We start from the raw sequence: 25,711 nt of genomic DNA on the forward strand, positions 1-25,711 counted from the left end.
AGCAGTGAATATAAATTAGGAAGATGATGTTGTTTCATCATATGATCAGTGTGACCCCAGCTACCCTTGGGTATTTTCCACTCATTTTCATGGCTGTCACTTGTGGCTGCTCTATCAGTTTATATGACTTTTTCCCCAAAGCTTTCTCCTCGTTCTCTGAGAGACCCTGTATGTCAGTCTCTTGTTTTATCATGCTGTTAGATTGCAGAGAGGAAGAGACAGACAGTCAGAGACTCCAGTTGCATCAGTGACTTTGATGGTTGGATCGGCCAAGTTAACTTGACGGTTAAATCTTAACTAATATTTAACTGAAAAGGCTAGTGTGTTGCTTTGGATGTCCATCATCAATCCTGTCTTTTGGTTTTGTCATTCCTGACTTAGGCTCAGAAGAGCCTGCTATTATATCATTTTGTAGTGCACTGTGCATTTTGTAGGAGCAGGAATATCTAAAGCAAACATTCAATACAATTGAAATAATGTATCTAGTGTTTTGAGGTCAATTTGGGTAAAACCAACACAGTACTCCGTGCCTAAATGGTCTGTGGAGGGAATTTATAATTATCTTTTCAGAGACCAAGAAAAGTTCCGAAAATGCAAACTTATACACGTTACACCATTTAATGTATGAAGCAAAATAGATCCAAGTCAGTGCTGTTAATAGTGGGACTGTGCTGTCGTATCATACGTAGAAATTCAGAGAAAACTTGAGAAAAAAATACTGATACAGTCGACACATGCATGCATAAGAAAGAGAGGGTATTTCCCACAATAGTAGGAGAGATTTAAAACAGTTGATAATATGCTGCACTAACATAAATGGTCATTTGACCATTTTGAGTTTTGATGTTATAGACAGACGGCCTGAAATTTCAACCATGTTTGTAAACTCTTGCCTAAATGAAAGGTTGTCCAATTGATTGCAATTCTCCATATTTAATTATCTAACTTTGCACAATGCGTTCAAAACAATGCTTAATGTCAACCCTTGTGATTGCTGCTGTGTAATTGTGTAGAGCAAGTCTGCAGCAAATGACCTGCCCAGCCAAAGGGGTACAAATGGGCAGCGAGAACATAGATGGACTGCATCCAAAATCATTCTATAATAGACGTTTAGTGTTGAATTCCTGACAGACATTGTTGCTATTTCTAAAGTAAAGCCAATGAAGTTGCCAGCGGCTGAGCTCTTTTAATTTTCACAGCTGAGATGCACAACAGTATATTCTTTTGATTAGAGAATTCATCATGTGAGATGAGTTTTGTTATTCAGTCATTCATGTTATTATTTCTTGTAGCTGATTGTATCTGCTGAATCTGTATTAGGATAAGTGGGAAACAGTGATATTATGGCTGATGATCATACACAGCAGTTTCCTGTTGCATACAGCAGTTGTAAGGATGTTATGAAAAATTACACACACACACACTCACACACACATTTTGCTTTCTCCTCTTCTTACCACATGTTTTGTGTAAAACGTTATACCTGAGCTATAACTGTAACCCCCTTCTGCTGCATGTTATTGCTGAGCGTAATGCCTCACTGGCTTATAAAATTGCAAAAGTGACAAACAGGAGTTATGTTTCTAAAGCCGATTGTAACAAAATATAAACACGAGGAGACGGACCCACAGGGAAATAAAACCAGTCCAAATAAAGATTGAATAAAATGAGTTGGAGATTGAAAGCTCATGTCACTGGAAGGTCACGGCCGCTCCCCTTTTTAAATTACCTTCAACAACAGGGAGCAAAAACTAAATTAATAAATGTATTTTATCTGCCATCAGTGCCTAATATCTACACATTTTATATTCCTGGAAATCAAAATAGAAGCTGCTTGTGCTATCTGAGATACAGCTCTTCCCTTTCAATACATCGACTCCCAGCAAAAGGTTAAGTGGATGTTACATCTGGATGCTATAAGATCTAAAGGTAACTACAATTGAAGGGGAGGGGAGTGAGCAGAATAAGCAATATTATAGTTGCCTCCATTCCAACTTGTTTACATCATTTGTAGTTCCCATTTAGGAAAGGGTAAATATCTTTTTACAACAGAAGAATCAACCAGCAGTTAGCACTTACTGTATCATGGCCTCCGCAAGTTGTGCATTTGATAACTGATTGTGGCTCTTTACTGTTATGCATCACATATGTGCACAGGTTCGAAGTTAACTGTAATAAACATGGAAAATGGAACTACGGTTTTAGAAATGAAAGCTTTTATTGGAAGTTATCCACGTCAGGAAATAGACGATTTTCAAGCCAGTAATAGCTCTCACAAAAGCTTTTTCAGATTAGAAATGTCTGTTTCAGATAGTGAGATGACATGTCTTTCAGGCTTTTGTTTGCTTCTCATGCATAAGCTGACTGTAAGAAAATTTGAAGAATAGGGCAGTCTAGCAGAGAAAGCTATTTAGTGTCCTGCTCATTAAACTGTTGTCATATGAAGGTGACGAGTCTAATGATGTGATTTTTCTGGAACACATTAAAGCACAATGAAATGTATTAACGCAGCATGGCGCCAGTGAGGAAAATGTGCCTTTTAAAGTTATCTGAGTAATTTTTTAAATATAACAACCAGAAAGCTTGTCTTACTTTTGAAACAGTAGTGCTTGTTTAGAATTCAGATTAAGGGTTTCTTTAGCCATACAAAGAAGCCTAGGTTTTGGTTTACCATGCAACATGTTGCTGAGACTAACCTTGCATTTATCTAAAGTGGTTTTAGATGATTCCTAAAATCTTACCCATCATGCACTTCCTTTAGCTATGTACTGTAGATCTCGCATGTGCAATTTTGCAAGACGCACCAGGTAAAGCAAACCTGTGTATTCATTTTAAAATTAGATCTGCTACCATACTAAGTTAAGTAAGCTCTCAGTTTGCATGCCTTATTTCCAGGTCTGTTATACTTCCTAGAACATTTCACATGGAAAGTGGAAGTGTCTCCACTCCATCCACATAAGATAAGATTTCATGTCAATTCTGTAATGTGTCCCAAATATGACCTCAGTCATGAAACTGACTTAGGTGACAAAGTTTTGGTTAAAATGAAGTTGAACTCAACAATGATTCTGCTGATTAGATAGCTGAGCCATGACCCATGCAATGTGTCTTGTCACAGGCTGACAGTTAGTTAGTTGCCAAAGGTGGTTTACCCGTCGTTTTTCTACTCAGACAAGGTCCTAGAGACACAACTCTGTTTATCTGCCTATCAATCTGACAGTTCCGCTATCGGTGCAATTGCTTTTTAAGCTTTTGCTGCTATTACTTGTTCAAGCTCAGTATGGGCTGTAACCTCTTCTTCCTTGAATACCTTTCACTGCAGTTTGGCTGTCATACACATCTGGCCAAATCACCTAATTAGCGCCTACCTGCACAGTGTAAATTGGTAGGGTGCACTGTATACAGACTGTAATTGGTTACGTAAATGAAATCGGTTCTGAACCTGAACACCAACCAACTTTGCTACTGATTGGTCCAAAAACAATTTCCTTCCTTCATTTCTGTAGACATGGGTATGTTACAATTGTCTAGAGAATGATCATGAAAAATAATAGTAACATTCATTAGAGAAAAACTATCCAGTTGCTGGGTTTTACACTGGAATACACTGTTTCTATAAAAGTGTTTAATATATGATCAGATTGTTTATACTATCTATGTAACAATGTGCATATATTTCCTTGATAACCAAGAAAGTTTCTTGGAACAAGACAGTCCAAATGATATGCGATTAAGTAGTCCTCAGGAGCTAGTAAAATTTGCTTTCTACAGACAGTCAGAAAAAAAAAAAAATGCATTGGCTTCTTGTATAAGACATTGTATAATCGTTTTTACTTGTGTCACTGCGTTAATCTTCTTTCCACATTGGGATGCCTGCCCATTAAATAATGTCTGTGAGTGATGAAATGCATTAACTTTTAAAAAGGGTCTTGCTTTCTGCAAGCACCGCATCTGCTGCACTGCCCCATATTATTAACTGCAACATTTCCAGCGATTTATGAATTCTTGAGTAAAACCTTAAATGCAATACAGCTTTACTCACAGTTTATAAACATTGAAACAGTTGCTCTAAGTATATCGAAACGTAGTTAATTATGTTATTTGTAAGTACAATAAGTGGACAGGTTAGCTTATTTTAGAAAATTGTTCCGCACCCTAAAAATAACAAGGACACATAGCCAGTTGTGAACCTTTTATATTGCCAGCTGTGAACCCATACTGATGACTAATGCATGATGCCAAAAATATGAATACAATTGCACCTCGTGACAAATTATTATTTTTTTTTGTTCCTGGGTAGTAAGTGTTATTTCCTAATTGCTTATGCCTCAAAAGTATAGAAAATGGCTATTATTCCCCACAAACTTTGCTTTTGTGACCAGGACAGTGATATTTTGAAATATCACCATTTCCAATGAGAAAATGGGAGCTTTGGTATCTTTTCGTTCACATAAAGTCAGAAAAAAACAACATATGAATCCAAATTAACATGTATTTATACTAAAGTAATACAAAAATGACTACAAAAGATTTAGAAGTGAGTAGTTTTTCGAGATTTACGATTATACTGTAAATTTAAAGTTTGTGGGGAATAATAGCCATTTTCTATACTTTTGAGGCATAAGCAATTAGGAAATAACACTTACTACCCAGGAACAAAAATTGTGTTACATAGTGTTATTAGTTCCAGGTAGTGGGCCCGATAATTAGCAATTAAGTTAATAGAGTTTATTTAACAAGTAATGCTTATTTAGTATCTGTTTATCATGAAGGGTTTGAGTCATGGAAACAAGTACGCTTATTTTAAAGGTCTGCAAACTGGCCATTGATTTGAACTGTCTCAGTCATAACCCTGATGAAGTCACTAGCTGAAACGTTTGTTTACTTGAGTTAAGTACATGTTTTAACTTAGAATTCTGATTGAATATAGTCTCTGATTCTTTTGATAATGTTTGGTTAACTTGTTTTGCAGGTAATAAAGGATAAACTTGTACACTCCCAAGCAAACTTTGAAGCACCATGATTCTCCCATCTAGTGAGAGTTGTGTTGAAGCTATTGATAACCTTGTGTACACTACAACACATATTTGTTTTACACGGGAGAGTAAATGAATGGTAAAATAGTAAAATAACAAAACATACTCTGTTATCCACAATAGGCACTAAAGAGGTTAAATGTGTGTAAAGTAATTAAGTAAAGAATAACATTGATTTGGTGATTTTAATATTTTGCTGGGGTCATAATATTATTTTTAACTCATATCCCAGCTGTATATTTTAAATGTATTATAAATGTGTCTTGGATAAAAAAAAAATAAAAAAAAAAAAATCATAAGATGTAGATAACTGAGGACCCTCAGGTAATCTTTCCTTGATGAGGGAGCTGCTAAAATAAAGGATAAATTGCAGAGCTCAATTTTAACCTTGGGCAGTGACATACTTCAAAAAAATAAACTGCAGACCTTAGAGCATTATTGGTTTGATGAATTATAAAATGGTTACAAAGATAATCTGCCGTTTTCCCATTTACACATTTTGAAAGTACTGTACATTAAACCAGTGGAAAATTCTTCTATCAGCTAGGGTTAGTAAACCAAACTTGCTGCAGAAATCACACTGTTAAATATACCAGCTGTGCACAGTATTCTAGAATGGATCTCATTTTGGCAATTGTGTGTGTGTGGTGGTCGGGGGGTGCTGTAGATGATAGTTCCAGGGCTGATAATTTGAAGGAGCATCTGAGTAATAATTTTAGCACTTCTCTAGGTACTTGTGCAAGCTTTGGATCTGCAGACCCTGCAATATTTTTTTTTAATTCAGTTGTGTTAAGATGACATTGATATGCCTATCAGAAACAGGAAAGGTTCTTAACAAAGCCCTCTATTTGCATAAGTTAACTTGAATGAGAATATTGGAGTCTATTTTTGTTCACATCAATAGACGTTATATCCTTAGATGTGTTAATCTCAATTTGTTTAATTTATTACAGTCTTTAAAGTTGACACAGTGCCAAAAGAAGTGTCAGAATTGGCAGTTGTTTTTACCGAGACTAAAATATACTAAATATTTTTGGATGGGAATGCAGTTTATATTCATCCTTGCTATATTTTATTTGTGCATTTGGGGCATGCAGATGGCAATGCATTCATTTAAAATCCTTTGAAGTATTTTTTTTTTTAAGTAATGTTATATCGTGTGCTTGGAAGCTTGTCACCTATTCTAGTTGCAGCAGGAACATACAGCATTGTCTACTTGTTCTTAATTATGCTTGTACATTATTGTGACTAACCCTCTGTACTATAATTCAACATCAAACCAGATCCAGGGTAAGACAAATGTTGCAGCAAACTTTGTCAAATATATTATGTTGATTTTTTTTAATTTCATTAAATCTTATCAAATACAGATAAAAGCTCCTGGCACATCTCTTAATGAATAAATCATAGGCTCCCTCAAGACTAATAAAGACAGAAATATATGCATACATACCCTATGGGTTATCAAGCATGTGAAAAGTAACGCAGAGATTTTCAAAAGAAGAGACAATGATCTGGTGTTATTAAATAAGATATGCAGAACTTTATTTGGCAGTTTAATCAAGATGTCACTTTTTATTGGTGTCATAACTTTGAATATCTGGAACAAAGGAGATGCACTGATTGCATAAAAGTAATAATAGACTTGTCAGCTTTTCCATTTGTCTTAATCTTTTTTTGACAGTTAAAAAAAAAAAAAAAAAAAAAAAAAAGGTGGAAGAATTGTTTTTGAGTTTTGAAAGACTGCAGTCGTTTCAAATTATATTCAGGTATATATGGATACATTTCAACATGATTTCACCTATGTTGGGGAAGTCATATTTTAACCGGCTGTCAGTTTACCTACCATTTAGAGACCTTATTGCCCCTTGTGCTTTCAGTTGGAGCATGCAGAATAAAAATAGTTGAAATAGCTGTATTTGCTATTGATAACCCTAGTATGGATGCTTAAGTCATGGTTGGAGTCAAATATCTACACATACAGCATAAATGCATACTAAACTAATATGTAGTGTATGTACATCTCCAGAATAATTCTCAATCAATTAACTGTAGTATATATTCTGCCTGTTGTCTGCATGTAATTTAATTACTAGTATTTCAAAGCCAGTTTGAGAAGCTGCATGCAAGTTCCTCTCCCTTCACAGATCATTGTGAACTCCAGCAGCAGTGCTCTTGTTAAATTGAGTTGTTTTGGTGTTTCATCTCATTAGCAAATGAAACGGCTGAGAAGGAACAAGACCTTTCGAGTCGCTCCGAGTAATTTTGACAAACAAGAAATACATCTCAAGAAGTGGACTGTCTGCAAACACCACCCATGCGCTTTACACCCACATCAAAGCATTAAGAGTCAGAGTTCTGGAAGTCTGCATAATGAAGCAGGGAGCGCTGATGTTTTTTATCAGCTAAAACCAGGCTGCTGTACCTGTTTAGTACCCTGCTCTGTTTCTGCACGTCTGGGAGCTTGTTGAAAACTTAGTTTTTCGCTTTTGATTTGAGTTTGGAGTTTCTGGGCTGTACGTTAACACTGAAGTCGTGTTGCTCATTTGAAAGGGCACTGCAGGCCTATAAAGCAGCTGTCACAGGGAGAGGTTTTTTTCTTTCTTTTTTCTGTGGCTGTCATTTACAAAAACACGATGACAGGTTTTACAAGCAACAAATCCAGTCACAGGTTTATTATTTTCATTCACTATGATTCCAAAATAATGCCACACTTGTGATTTATCTCTCAAACTGTTATTCACTACATGATGTAAACACTGAGCTATGTTTTGTTTCACCTCGTCTACAGACATTTATAATATCACCAAGCACATGTGATAAAAAGATCTTGCGAGGTATCACACGCTCTCCACCTATTTAGTACAATACATACTAAAGTGAAATCGTCTTATTTAGTATGTATTCTACTAAGTAAGATGCTGCATAACTGAGGCATTTATATAATACATTATTTATTACACATTATATTACTGTACATAGCAACTAAGACGCTGTTATTTAGGATTGGGGTTATGAATAGGGTTAGGCCTAATTAGTACTATAAAAATCATACTGTGTGAACAATATCACTTAATTCACAATATCACTTAATTAAATATTTAAGAAGTCTTAGTAATAGCGACATCTACTGATGTTTATGGTATGACACCACATTTTTCATCAATACTATGGCAATGAAACAACATTGCCTCTATTTTAGTATGTTACATACTAATTAAGGGCATTTCACCGTAGTACCTATAGTACTAAACAGGTTTGAGAATAGGGTGGACGTATCAAACAAGCGAGAACAACACTGCTTAGTCAGCCAACTCCTCCCTAATCGCCTCCTGCTTTAGTGCAGGAAATACCAGTACATTTACGTTTTGACAATTTGACAATAGCCATCCAGATGACGAAGACTAACTTGGAGATAAACTAATATGAATACTAATTTTTGTTTACTATTTGTTTTTTATTACTACACAGAAGTATTTGTAATGTTTCTAGGAAACGTTTGTTTATTATTGTTTGATGGCATTGGTGAGCTTGCAACTTCCTTAGAATTTTAAAGTGTACCAATAAGTACGTCCTGATATTCAATAGTACCGTTTGTGTATCTGAAAAAATCTACTTGTTCTTCTTAAAAATCTGCTTGCCCCTTCCACATTGCACAAAACACGCAGAAAAGTAGAATGGTAAAATTTAGTAAAATTTATTTAACAGTGAACACAATCAATTAATTGGTGATTAACAGGGGTAGATCTAGCCTTGTAGCTTGACAGGTTCACTAAATTCTTCAAAATACACAAAAGGTTATCTGTGACCCCACCTCATCTCAACAAATGTTATAACATACTTTAAGGAAATGCACCTTTTTTTTCCCCCTTCACATTACAACGACATTGTTTTAAGTTCAATTTTAGTTTTTATTTGCTTGTTTGGCTACAAAAAGGCTCAAGTAAACCTCATGTTATTACTTTATGAAAACGTGTCTGTGGCTACTGTTTACTGTGAAGAAACAGCAATGGCAAGGCATGGGAAAAGAAAGAAAGACATAAAATGTGGTGTCAACGTTATGCACTACTTATTTCAGGACTAAACAAAACAATTTTCTAACAACCTGCTATTTGGCATCCTTTGTTTTGTAGTTAATTCACTGGCGTCCTACACAACGTATTCTTTAATCCTGGGATATTTTTCTATTTTAATGTGTCACATATTGTAAGGTCTTGCTGTAAAATAAAGGCACACACACACACAGGGGCCACACCCCCTGCCCCTGCAGCTATGCTGTGTCTGCCTGCGTTCAAAGCAATATAATGACTTTTATTACTTAAAAAAAAAAACGAAAGAATATCCGAGCGAATATGTGAACATGAAAATCCCATGTTCTTCCCAGCACTATTAAATATAGCGTTTAAAAATCTTTAAAAAATATCTAAATATGGTAAATAGCAAACAAGGTTAGCAATGCTAAAATCAGGGGAAAAAAATTATTACATTTTTTTGTCAGGGAAAGTTTGTATTGAAATGCTTTTAAACAGTAAACTTTTTTTTTTTTTTTTTTTTAAACATCCCAACAAGTACTGTACACGCTTGGCCACAAAGTTGACTCAGAAATCATTTTATAAATTACACAACAGGACTTTTTCTAATCCGCTATTACCTTAGCAACTGTTTTTTTTGTTGTTGTTACTTCACTGGATTGTCAGGTTCATGCATTTAAGAAAGCAGCATCATTTATTTTCTAATTTACAAAACCCTTAATAATACATTAATTTTAAAAGATTACTGTGCATTGCCAGAGGCTTTCTTGACAGCCATTTCTTGGTTTTTTTGTAACCAATAGAATATCACATTTTCCTACAGCTGGCCAATCAGAAGTGGGACGTAAACACTTTTTTAAATGTTTGTTTGTAGGTGCTAGACTTTTGCAATTCAGTTTTAAGCATCCTCAGGACCCAGATAGACACTATTAGGTAAGTAATATTAGAACATTTTTATACTATCATTCTACCATCTACAAAGTTGTTTTAAACACCCTGATTAATACAATGCACGTTTAATTAAGAGCACGGTTGAAACTAGGCATGTAATAGGTTAAACGGTTTAACGTTTAACTGATAAATAAATTCATATTATTTTCTTGAGTAAATAGTCGCTGCAGACATTTCGTGTTTTGTTTCATGTTGGGTGACATTTTCGTCATCTGTGGTGAGTACAGTGGTTTAAATTTTAGAATTTTTAATTTTTTTTTCACTAAGATGTTTTAGTTCAGTAGTTGTGAGCACAGTTTGTTATGCAGTTTATCTGTGGTCATTTCAAACAACAGGAAGGAAATCTTGTCTTTTACGTACTTGCATTTAAAATGGATTTATAGCATTAATTGATAAGAACCTTGGAAAATGATTTGTTGATTGCTATGCTAAGTTTATGGGATGTTAATGTGTATTTTTTTTTTTAATTCTTTTTTTTTTTTTTCTTAATTTGGTTTTATTTTATGTGAAACCAGTGTTCCCTATAGTGGATCGAGATTAACTGTGAAGGAGATACTAGAAACTTAGAAAGGTGTACCGGTACACATATCATCAATGTGATACATTCGTGATGCAATGAAGGAGGATTTGTGCTCTAAGCTGCCTCTTTTTATGTTTGGTAAACAAATATCAATGCATGACAAAGACTAAATATATAAGGAAAGTGTCTGTAGTGTGTACTCTTAATGCTAGTGCTAGTTCTGTAACTGGGAGTTTCATTTACTTGAATAGAGGAGGAGTTTTGAATACAGCTAGTTACTATTTACGCTGCTAAAATGGTGTTCTTCATTGCAGTGTTTTGACAGAGATCAGTTCATCCTCTAACAGCTCCATTGGGGTACTATGTCCTCTGTCCTCATTATAACTGTTATTTGTAGCCAAGAACATTGTTTGCTATAATGAGGTGCGTGCTGCAATAAAGGTGATTTTAATGCGATTTAATGTTGTTGGCAGCCAAAGAATAGTTGCCTTCCAGTCAAGATACAAATAGTACAACAGTGGTGTAGCTAGGGGGGTGGTTTTAGGGAATTAATTATTCAATTATGTAGGACAGTAAAAAATATCAGTCGTGGAAAAATCTCAATCCATTACTGGCACCCACGCCGCAACAAAATTTTGCTAAGCCAGTGTTATTAACCATCATCAATAAAATCTCAATCCATCGCCGAAAAAATAAATAAATAAAAAATCCTTGCTGTGCCATTGTAGTACAGTGATTGGCAAAACGAGGGTGGAGAGTAATTTGTTCCTCCAAAAATTCTTCTGGCAGAAGTCTTTATCTCATCTGTTGTTTTTAGTTAAAAATTCATAAATAAATAAATAAATAAATATTTTTTACAACTAGTAGTGTACGCACTGGAAATCCTCAGAAACTCATTACAAATATTGACATTTTCAGGGAATTGCTGGGATTTGTGGCCTGCAGGGTTTACAGAAAGACTTAAACCTGTTATTGTGTTATGTGGTTAACTGCTTCAAAAGCTCAGTAGTACCTTTCAATGCAATTTAGATAGGTTGATCATTCCATCAGAAAAAGCTGGCACTTCATTTAGGTTACATGCTCTACTGCCACAATCAGGATCTCAGATCGTCATTACACTTGGTTTGTAATGCATAATGATTGTAATGAAAATGTATTTTTTGTTTCTAGTTTAAATGTAACATCACATAGTATCAGTTAGTATGTTAACATGCATTTAGAGTTCTGTATGCTGTCGTAGGCCACATATTGTGTTTATGGAACATGCCATTCCGCTAGAATTCCCCATTTTACACGCAACTTTGGTAGTGTGCATTATTGATGAATTCAGAAAAAAAAGCATGCATGGGCAGAAATCCCATATAAACAAAGTTTTACATTTCTTAAAGGCAATTACTGAAAAAAATGAGTATTGGCACAACACTGTCAAACAAGAACTTCTTTATAAAGTGTACAGAATATAATTGCGAACAGTCGTTGTGATGTTTTATTCTTAGATAACAACATTAGAATTCTACAATGGCGTTGTATGAAGCACATTTTAAAAGCCTTCATTGAGGAATGAATATTTAGGAGTGAGGGTGGGAATTTGTAAACCGGAGAACTAAATATTGATCACTGATTTCGTGCAGGTTCTGTTAATGGATTACTTGGATGTGAAAAATACACGCAGTGCAACTGAACCCTCATCACAGATCAGCTACACCAGTACAGGAAGTGACTTTGCTGCCTTCTTTGCCAAAAAGAGGTCCCAGAGACCCAAGCAATCGTTGTTCAAGTAAGGAACAGCGTGTGTTTACATCTCCATCTTCCTATCACTTTTTTTTTGTTTCATGACTTCTTTTTTTAAAACTAATGTCAGTGCCTCAGTAGAGGTGCAGTAGCAAATGATACACAACAGAGTATTAGAAACGTGTTCTTTATAAATGTCACGTTGATAAATATAAGAGAATGGAATTTGTGGAAAACAAAATGACATGCATTTTAAATGAGTTACTACACGGAAATGCAATGGACAGACGCTTTTAATCTCTGTCTGAGGAATGACCTTTACTATTAGCCTCACCTTGCAGTAACCTTTTATTTACAGAAACAACCTGACACCTGTTGATTCTTTATACAAAAAAAATAACTTGATGGTTTTATAAAAAAAAAAAAAAAAAAGACTTTCTATAAATGTGTGTTGCTACTATATTCAGTACCATGCGTGAGATGATAACTATAACAAGCTTGTCTGGTCCATTATACGTAAAATTGGATCAATTGACTTATGTTTGCTAGAAACAATGAGATTGCTCTTGAGTAGTTCTGGTTTTATCAATTTAATACAGTAATATGAAAAATTTGACCAAATCACAAAGCCGATTGTAGACCAAACTAAGCTTGTTCAAGTGACGGCCGTGTTTGCTGTGAAATGGGTCCTAAAGGTCCGCATTCTGTTTCAGGTTTGAATCGTCCTCCCATGCTATAAGTATGAGTGCTTACCTGCGGGAACAGAGAAGGGAGCTTTACAGCAAAAGTGGAGAACTACAGGGTAAGTAGAGTCTATTTAGCAGAAGGGATAGGACATTTATAACTCACAATTCATATGTTATGCAAAAATAAGCTCTCAAAATACATGGAACAAAATCAATTGCATTATATTTCTTTTAATGGTTTAAGTGGTTTGAAGTTGATACAGCAATTGTTTCTATTATGTATCCTGGTCAAGAAGGGCCATGAAGCCTCAGCACAGCTATTATCTAGTCCCCCAGACAAACAGTTAGTGTTCGTCTTTGCATGTATCTTTTCAATTCTATTGTGGGTAGAGATACATAAACACGAAATATCTGTATGGCATGCTGTAATTTTGCAGACTTGGCTGAAGCTCATTGATTTTTTATTTGTGTTTGTGCTGTGCTTTCTTGCGTTATTGCCAAACTACCAATTGTGTCTAAAATATATGTAATCCCCTTGAATGTTTCCTAACTAGTGATGGCTTTGCTTAGTGATACTTGCATTGCATACCCATTTGATGATGGGTTTGGAGACAAAAAAAGGTTTATATATCTCTCTCTCTCTCTCTCTCTCTCTCTCTCTCTCTCTCTCTCTCTCTCTATATATATATATATATATATATATATATATATATATATATATATATATATATATATATATATATATATATATAATGTATGTATGTGTTTGATAGTGTGAATTTGTTCTGGAATGCCAAGAGACCTGGGTTTATAGTTTCTTCTGTTGTTGGATTGGTCTGTACAACTTACTGTCAATGTTATGTTTAGTTTACAAAAGAGGGGAAAACTGTAAATTAAAAATTTGTGCACATTTTTTTTCTCCACGGTCCAGAGAAAATAACATTGTGTAGGTGTCTTGTTCTGTTTGAATTAATCAGAGTCCTGTCCATGAAGACAGAATTGTTCTCAGATGATGAAAAGTAGCCCTGACATTTTTATAATGGAAATTCAGCACAGCATCTTGCTAAGGTGTGTATGATAAGATATTGTCATTCAGAGAGTGAAAAAGCAAATTCTTTTTGGCTTATTAAAACTGACTTAATGTGACAAGCAGGTCCCACCTTTAAAAATGTCACAGGCAGAAATGAAATAGTTTGAGAATTTAGTCAGAGACCAATTTCAGGAGTGTTTTGACTGTGCTTGTGAATGCGGTAATAGTAAAGCAGCTTGTACTTATTTGGTGATTCGTTGTTATTGCAGATCACCCTATTTAGTCCTCATAAGTACACTTATTATTTCCTCTGCTTGTGTTTTCACTAGTTAACCAGATTATCAATGATTGCTTGTCAAAGCAAAATCCAATCAGGAAATTGTGTGCTATGTGTGTGTATAGAGAGGAGGTGGTAGAGGTTGGGGGTCTCTATTAACTGGATCGCATGGTGCCTGAGAATTAGAACAGGGTATTCATGCACAATATACATTTTTTTAATTAGCTGCAAAGCATAACTACAGATAGCGTTGTAAAGAAGCTTGCGGTTTTAGTTTTTGGTTTATAATGCAAGGGGTCATGGGTACATGTTGCCATGTTGCTTCTGACCATTATTATAGTAATGAAAACTGTGCTTGTATTTACGTGTTCTTTACAATCACAGACAGTTTTTTAAATAGACATGTTATATGTGCAATGGCACAGCATGTATTTCTTTTGCCAGGGCTTCCAGATGTTGATAGGCTTACAATCAAGTAGATGTTTGTGACGCTACTTAGTGGACAGTTCTCTGCATTACAAAACCAAAACAATGCACTGTTTGGCCCAAGAACTGAATAGCAAGCATTGTTGTTAACTGTATTCTGTAAGCTGCAGTTTATTAGGCTTCCATGCCAGAATGGTTGGGAAGCCTATTGTTATTGATTTTTATTATTAGGCTTCCAAGCCTATTGCTTTCATTAAGATTTTGGGTTTTTTTCTTCCTCCCTTGTTTTTTTTTCAAATGGCTCTAAAATCAACGCTGTTACACAAAAACTCATGAAACTTGGTAGGGTGGTAAAGGCCTTTGGGAGGTTGCATCAGAGCGAAAACTGACATCATTGGTCATATGGTTTGGCAGCCATATTGGATTTTAAAAATAATTTTGGACAATTTAAAAAAATCTTCTCCAAAGTCGCTTATGGAATTTGTTGAAAATATTCAAACGACTTCTCTGAAAACGTTATGCTGACTGGAGTGAAAATTTGCATACGTGGCCTTGGCAATGTTTTCTATCAAATTTGTTCAAGGCAACTCACTACATGGAAAAAATGGCCACAACGAGCCAATCAAATTTCAGCTGTGGTCAATTTGCACATATTTGCATATATTGCAGTAAGGTAGAATGTTGTAGACTCATTAATTTTCACAGAGTAGTGGCGGCATATGGGAATTAATATGTGCTCTATTAAAAATTACTTTGATCTTGACCTTAGACCTCTCATTAAAGTAAAATGTAAAACGAACTTATAACTCCTTAGAGATGGTTACTATTGAACACATATATGAACCCATATATGCCCTATCAAAAAATGTGCTCGCCCGTGACCTCTGACCTCTCCTAAAGGTCAAATGAAAAACTAGCTTATAACTGCTTAGCGTGCAGGTAGGGTCATGGTTACTGTGGAACACAAATAGGAACATGAATGCCTTGGAAGCCAACAAGTTGCTTGCAACTTACGTTTGTAGTTGCGTTATCAGGTTTATATCATTTGTGTGAAATTAATAGCATGTGTGTGTGATGCTTGGTCTTTTCAGATATTTATCTTTGAGAGCAGTTGATATGCTTTAAATCCAGAAATATTTGCGACCAAAATATTTGACGAATCACACCCGGAAGACCAATTTTGCTCCAGAACTGTTGGCAACCTGTTGTCATAAAAGTTGTATACTACTTCATAATACTGTGTGTACAACATGAAGACCTGGTGATGGTTAATATTACTGTATGTGCCTTCAGAAAACAAAAATAAATGAAATACTTTTTTTTGGTGCATTTATACAGTGTATTTACACATAGGCTAATGTAACATGATATGTTATCACAGGGTTTGAAAGAAAGAAAGACACACAATACTGCGTACAATATATAATTTACTGACAGGAAAATTAATATGAAAATCAATCAACCAAAACTTTTTCTAATGCAAGAACTACACAAACAACTTAAGCAACATTTAGAAGTGCTGTATGCAGGGTATAGGCCTACTAGTGCAATATTAACTCCAAAACAGAACTGAATGCAAGTTCTGATATCATAGTAAATCAACAGAAAAACTGCTAGAAAGTATTTACCAAAGTTTAAACTTTTTTTTAAACAGCATCTTAAAATGTGCTTTAAAAAAAATAAATAGCCACCTACACAGTTAGAACATGGATTTTACAGAATTCTACTATACCATTGCAAATCACGAAAATTAATACATTTGCAGTAGCTTTTATTTATTTAGAAGATAATCTAAATTGTACCAAATACGAAGCTAGTGTACTGTAAACCAATCTGAAAAACAATTTCAAATCCAGTTCTGTTTTTTTTTTTTTTTTTTTTTACACAGGAATATGACTTGTGTTGGTAGTGTGGCTATCCTTAACTGCATTCATTATCCCCAAAAGAGACCGGCGTGCCTGAAATTATCTTTGTTTTTTCTTTCCCCCTAGTTCGTGGAGAACAGACATAAGCCAGTTTGCATGCTTTGGCTTTATTGTGGATGTTTTCAGGTCCATATCAATATCAGTAATTTCGGCTACTTACACCCTCTAGTGGTCGGATGAATTTCATACCATTGGAAGCATTTATATATTGGAAGCATTTATATATTTATATTTGCATATATATATATATATATATATATATATATATATATATATATATATATATATATATATATATATATATATATATTGGATTTTTTTTATATACTAATATAAATATTATATTTTTTTGATACGAGAAAATCACATAATAAAAGACTCACAAATATTTCTGGATTTAAAGTAGCTCATATGTAATTTACAGTTGGCAATTAGTGTTATCTGTGATGAACACGCTCACAATATAAATCTGCTAATGCTGCAGTATCTGTTGCAATCCTGTTGAGTATCTAATGCAATTACTTGCTGAAGCCAAGGGCTCAGTAAACTATTAGTGCTGTCAACCCAATTTCCAGATGTATTTCTCTGCATGCCTACTGAGTGGACGATAGTCTGACAAAACAATATGATAAATAAGCATGAGTGAGGATGGGAGTCTGCCTGGTTGGGTTAATTGTGACCAGGGGTGACATTCTGCCAGTATTCGTGGTACTCTGTAACAGGACTTATTTTATTGCCAGTACCGGGATTTCTTTCATCTGCTTTTCGTCCATCTTGCATGCATTCCATCCACTCTTACAGTTGCTTATTTTACACAGTCCACCAGCGTTCTGTTAGAAAACGTCACAGAAACTAAACCAGCATTAAAATATTCTCAAAATGAACCAGTGGCAATGGATTTGAAGTTATTACCCCACCTTCAGTTTTATAGGTTTTTTATAAGCTTGTAAACTTTTTAACACTAACCCCTCCTTTTATTGTGCTGAAAGACTTAACTTTTTTATGTTATTTAAAATTGAGATATTTCATACATCTTTATGGATCTGATGAGAGGATTGGGATGAGTGAACTACAACACATGACGTTATTAGAAACAAGAAAACAGCAAGAACTTCTTATCAATAACTGGATTGCTCTCACTATACATATATAAAAAAATATCATTTAACAAAATTCACTGTTTTTATATTTGATTTGTTTTTATATAAATTTTAAAATAGACTAACATTTGTGTGAATCTGAGTACTGCTTAAGGATTCTAGTAGGTGTAGAAAAATGCAGAGTCTGTTGTTAATTGTGTCTCAGCAGAGTATTTTTTATTCAAGCAGAATTTTTCATAGTATTACTGCACTTTTAACATAACATGCAGGGTAGACTCAGTGGTACAGAGAATTACAAAAGAGCACCCTTTTCATTTTGTATTTATAGCCACCAGCACACAGCCTCCTCCAGGCTCCTCCAATGGTTGTCATATTTATTATCTGATAACATGGGATGTACCCAAAACATTGTTCAAGGACACTCTGCTATGCAAGTAGCTGATATGTACTCAACAGATTGTTCAAAAACACCCTGCTATGCAAGTAACTCAATTACCTCCGGCACTAATTTCAACTGTGAGTGGAATTTTACCCAGTCCTACATTCCTGCTTTTGCTGTTCCTTATATAGATCTTCCACGCTACAGCAGTTAATGTACCCCCCCCCCACATTTACTGCAACATAACTATACAAGCTTCATCTTTTTGCAAGCTTTTTCTTATCAAGGCCATGCTTGTCTATATTAACACGCTGTGCCTGCGTATCTGGATCAGGGTCAATGCCAAGAACATTTAGCTACTCCAGCTAACCACAATTTGTGTCAGCATTTTTCCACTCCCGTTGTCGATCCATCTCTTCTGTGTAATATAGACTAGGTGGCTGGCATTGCACATCTTAAACAGTTAAACAAGGATACATAGAATCAGTACGCTAAGTTTTATTTCCAATAAAACGTATGTCATTATGTCCGTGTTTTACTGGCGCAATTGAATAAAGGCACTCAATTAATCTGGTTAGTGTCATCATCCTTCCGTCCACATCCCAGATATGATTTTAATCTACCGTCTGGACATGTAATTACAGTTAGCCCCATATTACATCCCTCTAAGCTTTCAACTTAGTTTTTGTGTCCAATTTAGTGTTATCATGCCATGTCCTCTGTGAACTTTATATAGTATGGAATGTTTCAGAGCCTTGAAGTAGCTTCCCCATGCCTCACCCTGAAGCATTTCTGCAAACTGGCATGCAGACACTTTTGACCTACAATTCTAAAGCTGACTGCTTGATGGAAGTGAACAGCATGACCACCTTTTTGAAAGCTGGTCTGTCTGTTTTTTTTTTCTTTTTCTTTTTTTCTTTTCCTCTCTCCCTTCACAACACAATCAACATGACAGCGTGTTTCATGTTTTCTGGACTTGCCTATAAGGCTTAGTCATGTATGATAATTTGTGACACTTTAGTGCATTTCTTCACTGTTTTAATGAAAGCAGTTGATAGTGTTGTACACAAAGATGTATGTACTTTCTAAGGCTCTTGCATCACAGCTTCCAGATTAGTTTGCTAGGGAGTGCTCAAGGTTCTATTCTTAATTACCTACACACACACACACACACACACACACACAGTCAATTATCCAAACTAACTGGGACCGATACTAGTTTGCATAATCTATTTGTATGGATAATCGAACAGGTATTGATAACATTTACTATACTTTAATAATGTATAGAATAAAGTTAACATACACAAGTACTTAATGATGATATATAGCTAGTAACCTATTCTATCACATTAAGCATACAAAAGTACAAAGCTTTACAAATCATTAAATTAATGCAATTCGGTAAAACATTTACACCTACAGTTAGTAATGAAATACTGTAATTAAACATACCATACCAAACTTTGAAAATCGTCAGAGAATTCACTGCCACTGTGTCTGTGTATTAGTTTTTACGGTACGTGTTATAATCCCAGGATGAAATATTGCCATATTAGCTCTGGGTAAAGGTTAGATTGGGTTTGATTGGGTTTGAACGGTTATGAAATACTTTAAATTGTGTATGTAGGTTTTATTTTTTATTATGAGCAAATTATCAGCTGTAGACTGCTTTTCTAAAGCAGGAGACCATTGTTCTTAATTCAACTTTCAATGCAAAAGGTATCTCAGTCAATAAATATTCTTAAGAAAAAATAATGTTCATAAGAATTAACAGTATCATTACATTTCTCCAAATAATAAAGCAGTACATGAAGAGAGAAATAAGATGTTTTTTAGTTCAGGCAGCTAATTCCTATTTGTTCATCATTGCTGGATTTATTTGGTAAATAATTATCAGCCACTGTTTTGTCACAGTCTGTCTTTTTTAACTACATTTTCAGGTCAGTGTAAAGTGTCTACTAGTGATTGTTCAGGGATGGCTTCAATTCCAGACTTAATTGCTGCTTCGGAACTTGGAAGCGAATATTGTCGAATCTTTGCTAATTTTAATCAGCGAAGAGCTGTTGTCTCTCTTGTCAATGTCATATTTACCTTTAATCTGCACTCCCTGATTGGTAAAGTGGCTGAAAATAATGGTTCTTTGTTTGAGGGGATCACTGCTCATCAGCTGGTGTTTGATGGGACAGGGCAGCTCCATATGGGGTCTAATCGAAATCATGTAACCCTGGCTCTTCTACCTGTTTGCCTCGAGATTTTGATCAAATGTGAAAATTTCTGCAGCTAGATTTATTCAAGTATATTATGCCAGCAAAGTCTATATTTTACACAACAAGCATTGCAATACAATTACAATAACAACATTTAAATTATAATAACAAAAAAAAAACATGTATATATCAATGAGCACTCCATGTATTTATGAAGTGTCATCATTGCACACAAATCAAATTTAAAATTGGTCTTTGCATGCAGGAGGTTATGGTTTTATCTATATTGTATAGCATGGGAAAATGTGTAAATAGACCATTTACTTGGGACAAATCTCCATATACTGTATGTGGTAATATTTCATATATAAAATAATTAATGTTTATGTACTTAATTGTGGTTCATCTTATTGCTGAAGTGTGAGCATATTTTGAAATTGTGCAAGTTCAATTATTTTAATAAACTAATTACACCATATGGATAACAGATGCCTGTAGTTTTAAAGGAAACTGCCATTGAGTTCATATTTCCAACACGGTCTTGACATTTATAAACCTTTTAATATATATATTTTTAAATTGGATAATATGAAGCCTTAAAACTAACGGTATGTTCGCCAGCATTTTTCTCAGAATATGAACCTTTTAACAAGGCTGTACAGTACATTTTGTTTAGATTTGTATCCAGTTTAGTGTTTTGTAGTAAAGAAAGGGTTAGACTATAGTTGAGTTTCCATTTATTAGAAACCGTCTTTCATTAGAAGCCATCACTATACAGGCATGATATAAATGTCTTGCATTTGAAACATTGCTACTTATGCTAGGAGCTGTTTTTCCTTCAGCAAGTGATGGATCACTTCTGTGCTTCTTTCATATACTCCAACTCACAATTCTTCTTTCTAATGAGTTTTGTGCCGCATGATAAAATATCCATGCTCAAATAAAGTTATAAACTAATTATCTGCAGCTAACAGTCAATTGCTCTTTGAGGAGCTCGTGTTCATGGCATGTACCACAAACAACCCCCTCTGGCTCGTTTCCCTGCTTTGGATTCTTATCCTAAATTACTTGTCTAATATATTCCATCGGCTGGCTCCACCACTACGGTTTCAACACTTCATATCTAGTAAAAGATGCAATTTTATGAAAAGCCCTTGAGCAAAATCAACCCTTTTGACATGTGATGGATGCCAAATTATGGTCACGTAACTTGATACTGGATGATACAACACTGACACTTTAAGATACTGGGTTAATGCTCAGATTATGTGACTCTAGTGCAAGCTTGATCAGCAAGTGTACAAGAAAATGTAACCATTTTGTGTTTTTCTTCAAAAACTGGACCATAAGGAGCATGAGAAGCAAGTTTTGAATATTTTAAGAATGGACACTGCTTGATGAATTATGCTGTTCCATGTACAAGTGGAAAGGAATGCAAATATATGCAGTTGTCGGAATGCTTCAGTGAGTGTGTGACCTGCACACTTGTAAACTTTGACTGTCGAGTCAGCACTTAAATTCTTATGGCAGATGGCAAGGTTATGCATAGTGCTTATGGATAATTACCATTCAGTTGGATGCTGAAATTGATATTTGATATGACACAGAAGGTTGCATCATGATTTAATTCCCCACATTTTACAGTAAGGTTCTGGTGATATACCTCAAATCTAGGCAGGAAAAGCAGAGTTCAAGATTACAGAAGTTTCATTTTGACATAGATATGAAAAAAAATGCTCCGCAAGAGTGGGCCTAAAAAAAAATTCACATTTAAGGCCCATATGCATTTAGTATGGTCATTTAAAGCAACGTGATTTTGATGTCAAACAGCAGATGCAGTATTAAAGAAAAAAAAATGAGAGTAATTTGAATAAACCTATTGATGCAAGGTTTCTATTAGCTGCAAGGAGTGGGTGACTCAGAACCATTGTTTTGAAACATGTATTCTAACACTCAATTATTAATCCTGCTTCATTTGCAAGGTTTTGTTACCGCAGTCATCACTTTTTTCCCTCAGTTCACTACTTCTGATCGAAACGGAGGTGGTCCTAATTAATTTTAATAATAGAAGGATCTCATTATGAGCCAATCAGACAGGACGACAATGCTTGAATTCTAACAGGCCTCTGTTCATGAATTATTAAATTCACCTGCTCTTACTAGTGTTGGAAAGCATCGCTCATCAAGTCTTCCTCTGTGCCTCCAGCAGATTTGTTTTTCACTCGTCCTTTTCTCATTGGAACCGTTTCTTTAACCTCTTGACCTTTCTACTTTTGGGTAGAAAATATTTGGGGAGCAGTACATCACATTACTGCTGTATCTGGTTAACTCTTTAAAATTGTACAGTAGTTGATGCAAAGTCCTCTTGTAACCACAATGCATGAGCTGATACAACGTGCAATGGTAAAGTTGGAATGGCAGGTTTTGATTTCTGAAAATGTTTCCTGCGCTGAGGGTCAATGCGTTGGGTTCCTCGTTTATTGCACCAATTAAAAGGCAAACTGACAAGGAACGTGTAAGAAAACAAACATCTGCAACAAGGCTAGTGGTCACACGTCTGGCTTTTTCTCAGGGGATGCTTATTTTGGTCCAATTAACACACCACCAATATTTTAAAAAGAAGAAAAAAAAAGAAATGTACTGAAAAAGTATTCTGGCTCTGTCAATGAGTAGAATAATTGAGGCTTATTTCTGTTCTACATTGCTATCTGTGTTTGTATACAGATTACTGATTTACTATTCAGTTTACTGTAGTGTCCAATCTGTTACCTGCTTCTTTTGAAATGTTGGTTCACTGTAACAAAGACTGAAGTAGTTAGCGCAAGTAAAAATATATGCAAGTTTGGGTGAAATTTGTTTCTAAAGTCACACTTTGATCCACTTGTGAATTTGTACCTATATATTTATTATGGATATAAGTTATACAGCGACTAAACCGGACCTCAAAGGATCTGAATGTTTATGGCTATTTATGTAAGATATCTCGTTCACCTAAAAAGGAATATATTCTGAAGTTTACCGGCTTAACGTAAAGACAGGGTTTACAGTATATAATATGACTTAACAAGAGTATTATTCTAAAAACACACCCTGTACTAAGTTAACATTTGTCAACTGCATTTAAAAATGGCTTTAAATGAAGTCACTGTAGCACACACAGCAAATACACTATTATGGAGTAGATGACTTTAACCACAACACCCTCTGCTTGTCAAGCTCTTATAAACAGTAAATGCAGACATCTAAATACATTCTAGTACAAATCCTACAACCCAACTCAAAAACTGTGCCAAATGCAATTTCACAAATTCACACTGTATCTAAATATCTGCTGAGGGTTTTCCTGCATAATAGGAAGAACATATTTACTGAGTGATCTTTTCCCAGTGTGAGCGCCCCTGTAAAAATAATACATGAGTCAGTCTAATCCAGGATTATAGATGGCAATTGAGGAGATTTCCTACTGGCTTTCACACAGGGAGAGGAAATGCACAAGCTTGTCGCAAGCCACACTCAACCTCACTCCTGTGGCTTTGTTGACGGCAGGCGCTTGTGCCTTGCTGTCCTCAGACTATCTCCACTGTATCACAACTTTGACTATCCACAATGTCATGGTAAAATGTACAAACGGGAAACATTTTACCTCCTTCAATAATGAAACTAAATTAAAGGTTGTCATGGATTAGTATTTTTTTTTTGGCACAGGACAAACCATGGGGAATGTTGTGACATCCCATATCTGAAAGCTTCTTTACTGTTTTCTCTATAGTGCCAGCTTAGTACCAGTGTAGTAATTAATGTAAAAACATGTTTTGATAAACTTTTTTTTTTTTGTTGATTTGATGATATGAGAAGAGCTCAAATTGTCATTAGCACACGATTCAGTTAGCTGATGTCTTATTGCTGATGGCAGAATTGCACTTACAATAACATATATTAATATTAACATCCTTTCTGACTTAGGAAAACCATGAATACTAACAAGGATAATTTAAATAATAATGAATGGCATGCTGTGTTACTATGTATTCATATGCTCACTAGAAGAAGATTTCTTGAAGTTTCTGCTAAATGTATTATTATTATTATTATTATTATTATTATTATTATTATGGTATTGTGAAATTAAATGACACAGTTTAATAAAATAGCAGAATCATCTTATGCTAAGATTATAATCAGATACATTTAGTTTACTAAAGGTGTTGTTAATTAGGAAAAAAAATACAGAGAAAGAAACAAGAATATTCCTAATATTCAAAGCAGATGCACGATGTTGACTTAAACAGATAGTGCTGACAAAATAATTCCACTAAATCGTCCCTACAACTGTATGTATGGCCATCACTCTAAGGCCCTGTCATCACTAGATTACTGATCTCGAGAACTGTACTTAAGAACGTTTTAATTAATCCATCTCAAAGCGTCCGCACTAAAGTACCGTTTCATTTGTAGTCTGGCTTATGTGTACAAAAAATATTAAAATAGTCCTGTTACAGTTCCTAGCAGCACAATGAGCTGTGAGACTTAATATGACATTATCCCACCATGCACTGTGTTTTATGTTTACAATCCGGCAAATATGGAGCCCATGCCAACCTTCAAAACATTTGTCAGCTAGTTTTACGATTTTTATTATTTCTAAATTCAGCACTGTTGTGTGTTTTATAATTATGGATAATAAGAATGTAGTATAATGTAATCATTTTAAAGTAATGCTATCTAATGCTTTACACTTTTCTTACCTATTAGCTGTACTAACATTATCATGGCTCCTCATTTTGGTATGCTGGTTTATCTTTAGATTTCATTTTGTTAGTTTAGTATATGCAAATATTTAAAATATACTGCTATAGATAAACATTTGCATTAAGGTAGCTCAACTCTGGGTCACACAGTCTGATTGCAGCTAAACCATTGTTGTTAATTTGAACTAAAACACATAAAGTGATTGGGAACCACAAATCAGCTGGAACGTTTAATCTATTTAGCATGGTCTCTGAATCTGTATACAGTATCCTCAAGTGATGTACAAAATATCAGCAGAAGGATTCAACAGAAGAATATGGGGACCAGTGTAGTATTTCCACTTCTAATACTATGTAAGGACTGATGTGTAACATAATGACATTTTCTTTCTTTTTAAATAAAAAAAAAAAAAAAACAACCTGTGCACTGCTTGGGACTTTGGTTAACAACCATGTTTGGGTCAGCTTGTGGAATAACAAGGTTTCCAAGTTCCTGCTCATGGGGGAGGCATGGTGATTAAAGCCCTGGCTGTTTTCCTGATTGGGCTAATATCCATTGAGGTTTCAATTACCATGCCTGTTATCAGCGTTTGAATTTCATTGCACCGTAGCGACTGTTTCTCTCAAATGTCAGGCATGTTCTCAAGAGGAAGGCTGCTTT

At 34.9% G+C, this 25,711-nt stretch overlaps 1 protein-coding gene across 4 annotated transcripts in view; it reads left to right on the forward strand.

Moving 5' to 3' along the window:
• The window catches only part of LOC121319875 (exocyst complex component 4-like), a 138,291-nt gene that overhangs the window by 26,363 nt on the left and 86,217 nt on the right, over window positions 1–25,711 (forward strand). For all 4 annotated transcript variants that reach the window (XM_041257787.1, XM_041257789.1, XM_041257788.1 and 1 more), the window contains exons 8-9: window positions 12,170–12,315; window positions 12,983–13,071. In XM_041257787.1, the coding sequence (XP_041113721.1) occupies window positions 12,170–12,315; window positions 12,983–13,071 (235 nt within the window). The remainder of the gene's footprint in view (window positions 1–12,169; window positions 12,316–12,982; window positions 13,072–25,711) is intronic.

The sequence above is a fragment of the Polyodon spathula genome, chromosome 8 (assembly GCF_017654505.1).
Source record: "Polyodon spathula isolate WHYD16114869_AA chromosome 8, ASM1765450v1, whole genome shotgun sequence".
In the NCBI taxonomy this organism is placed as follows: Eukaryota; Metazoa; Chordata; class Actinopteri; order Acipenseriformes; family Polyodontidae; genus Polyodon; species Polyodon spathula.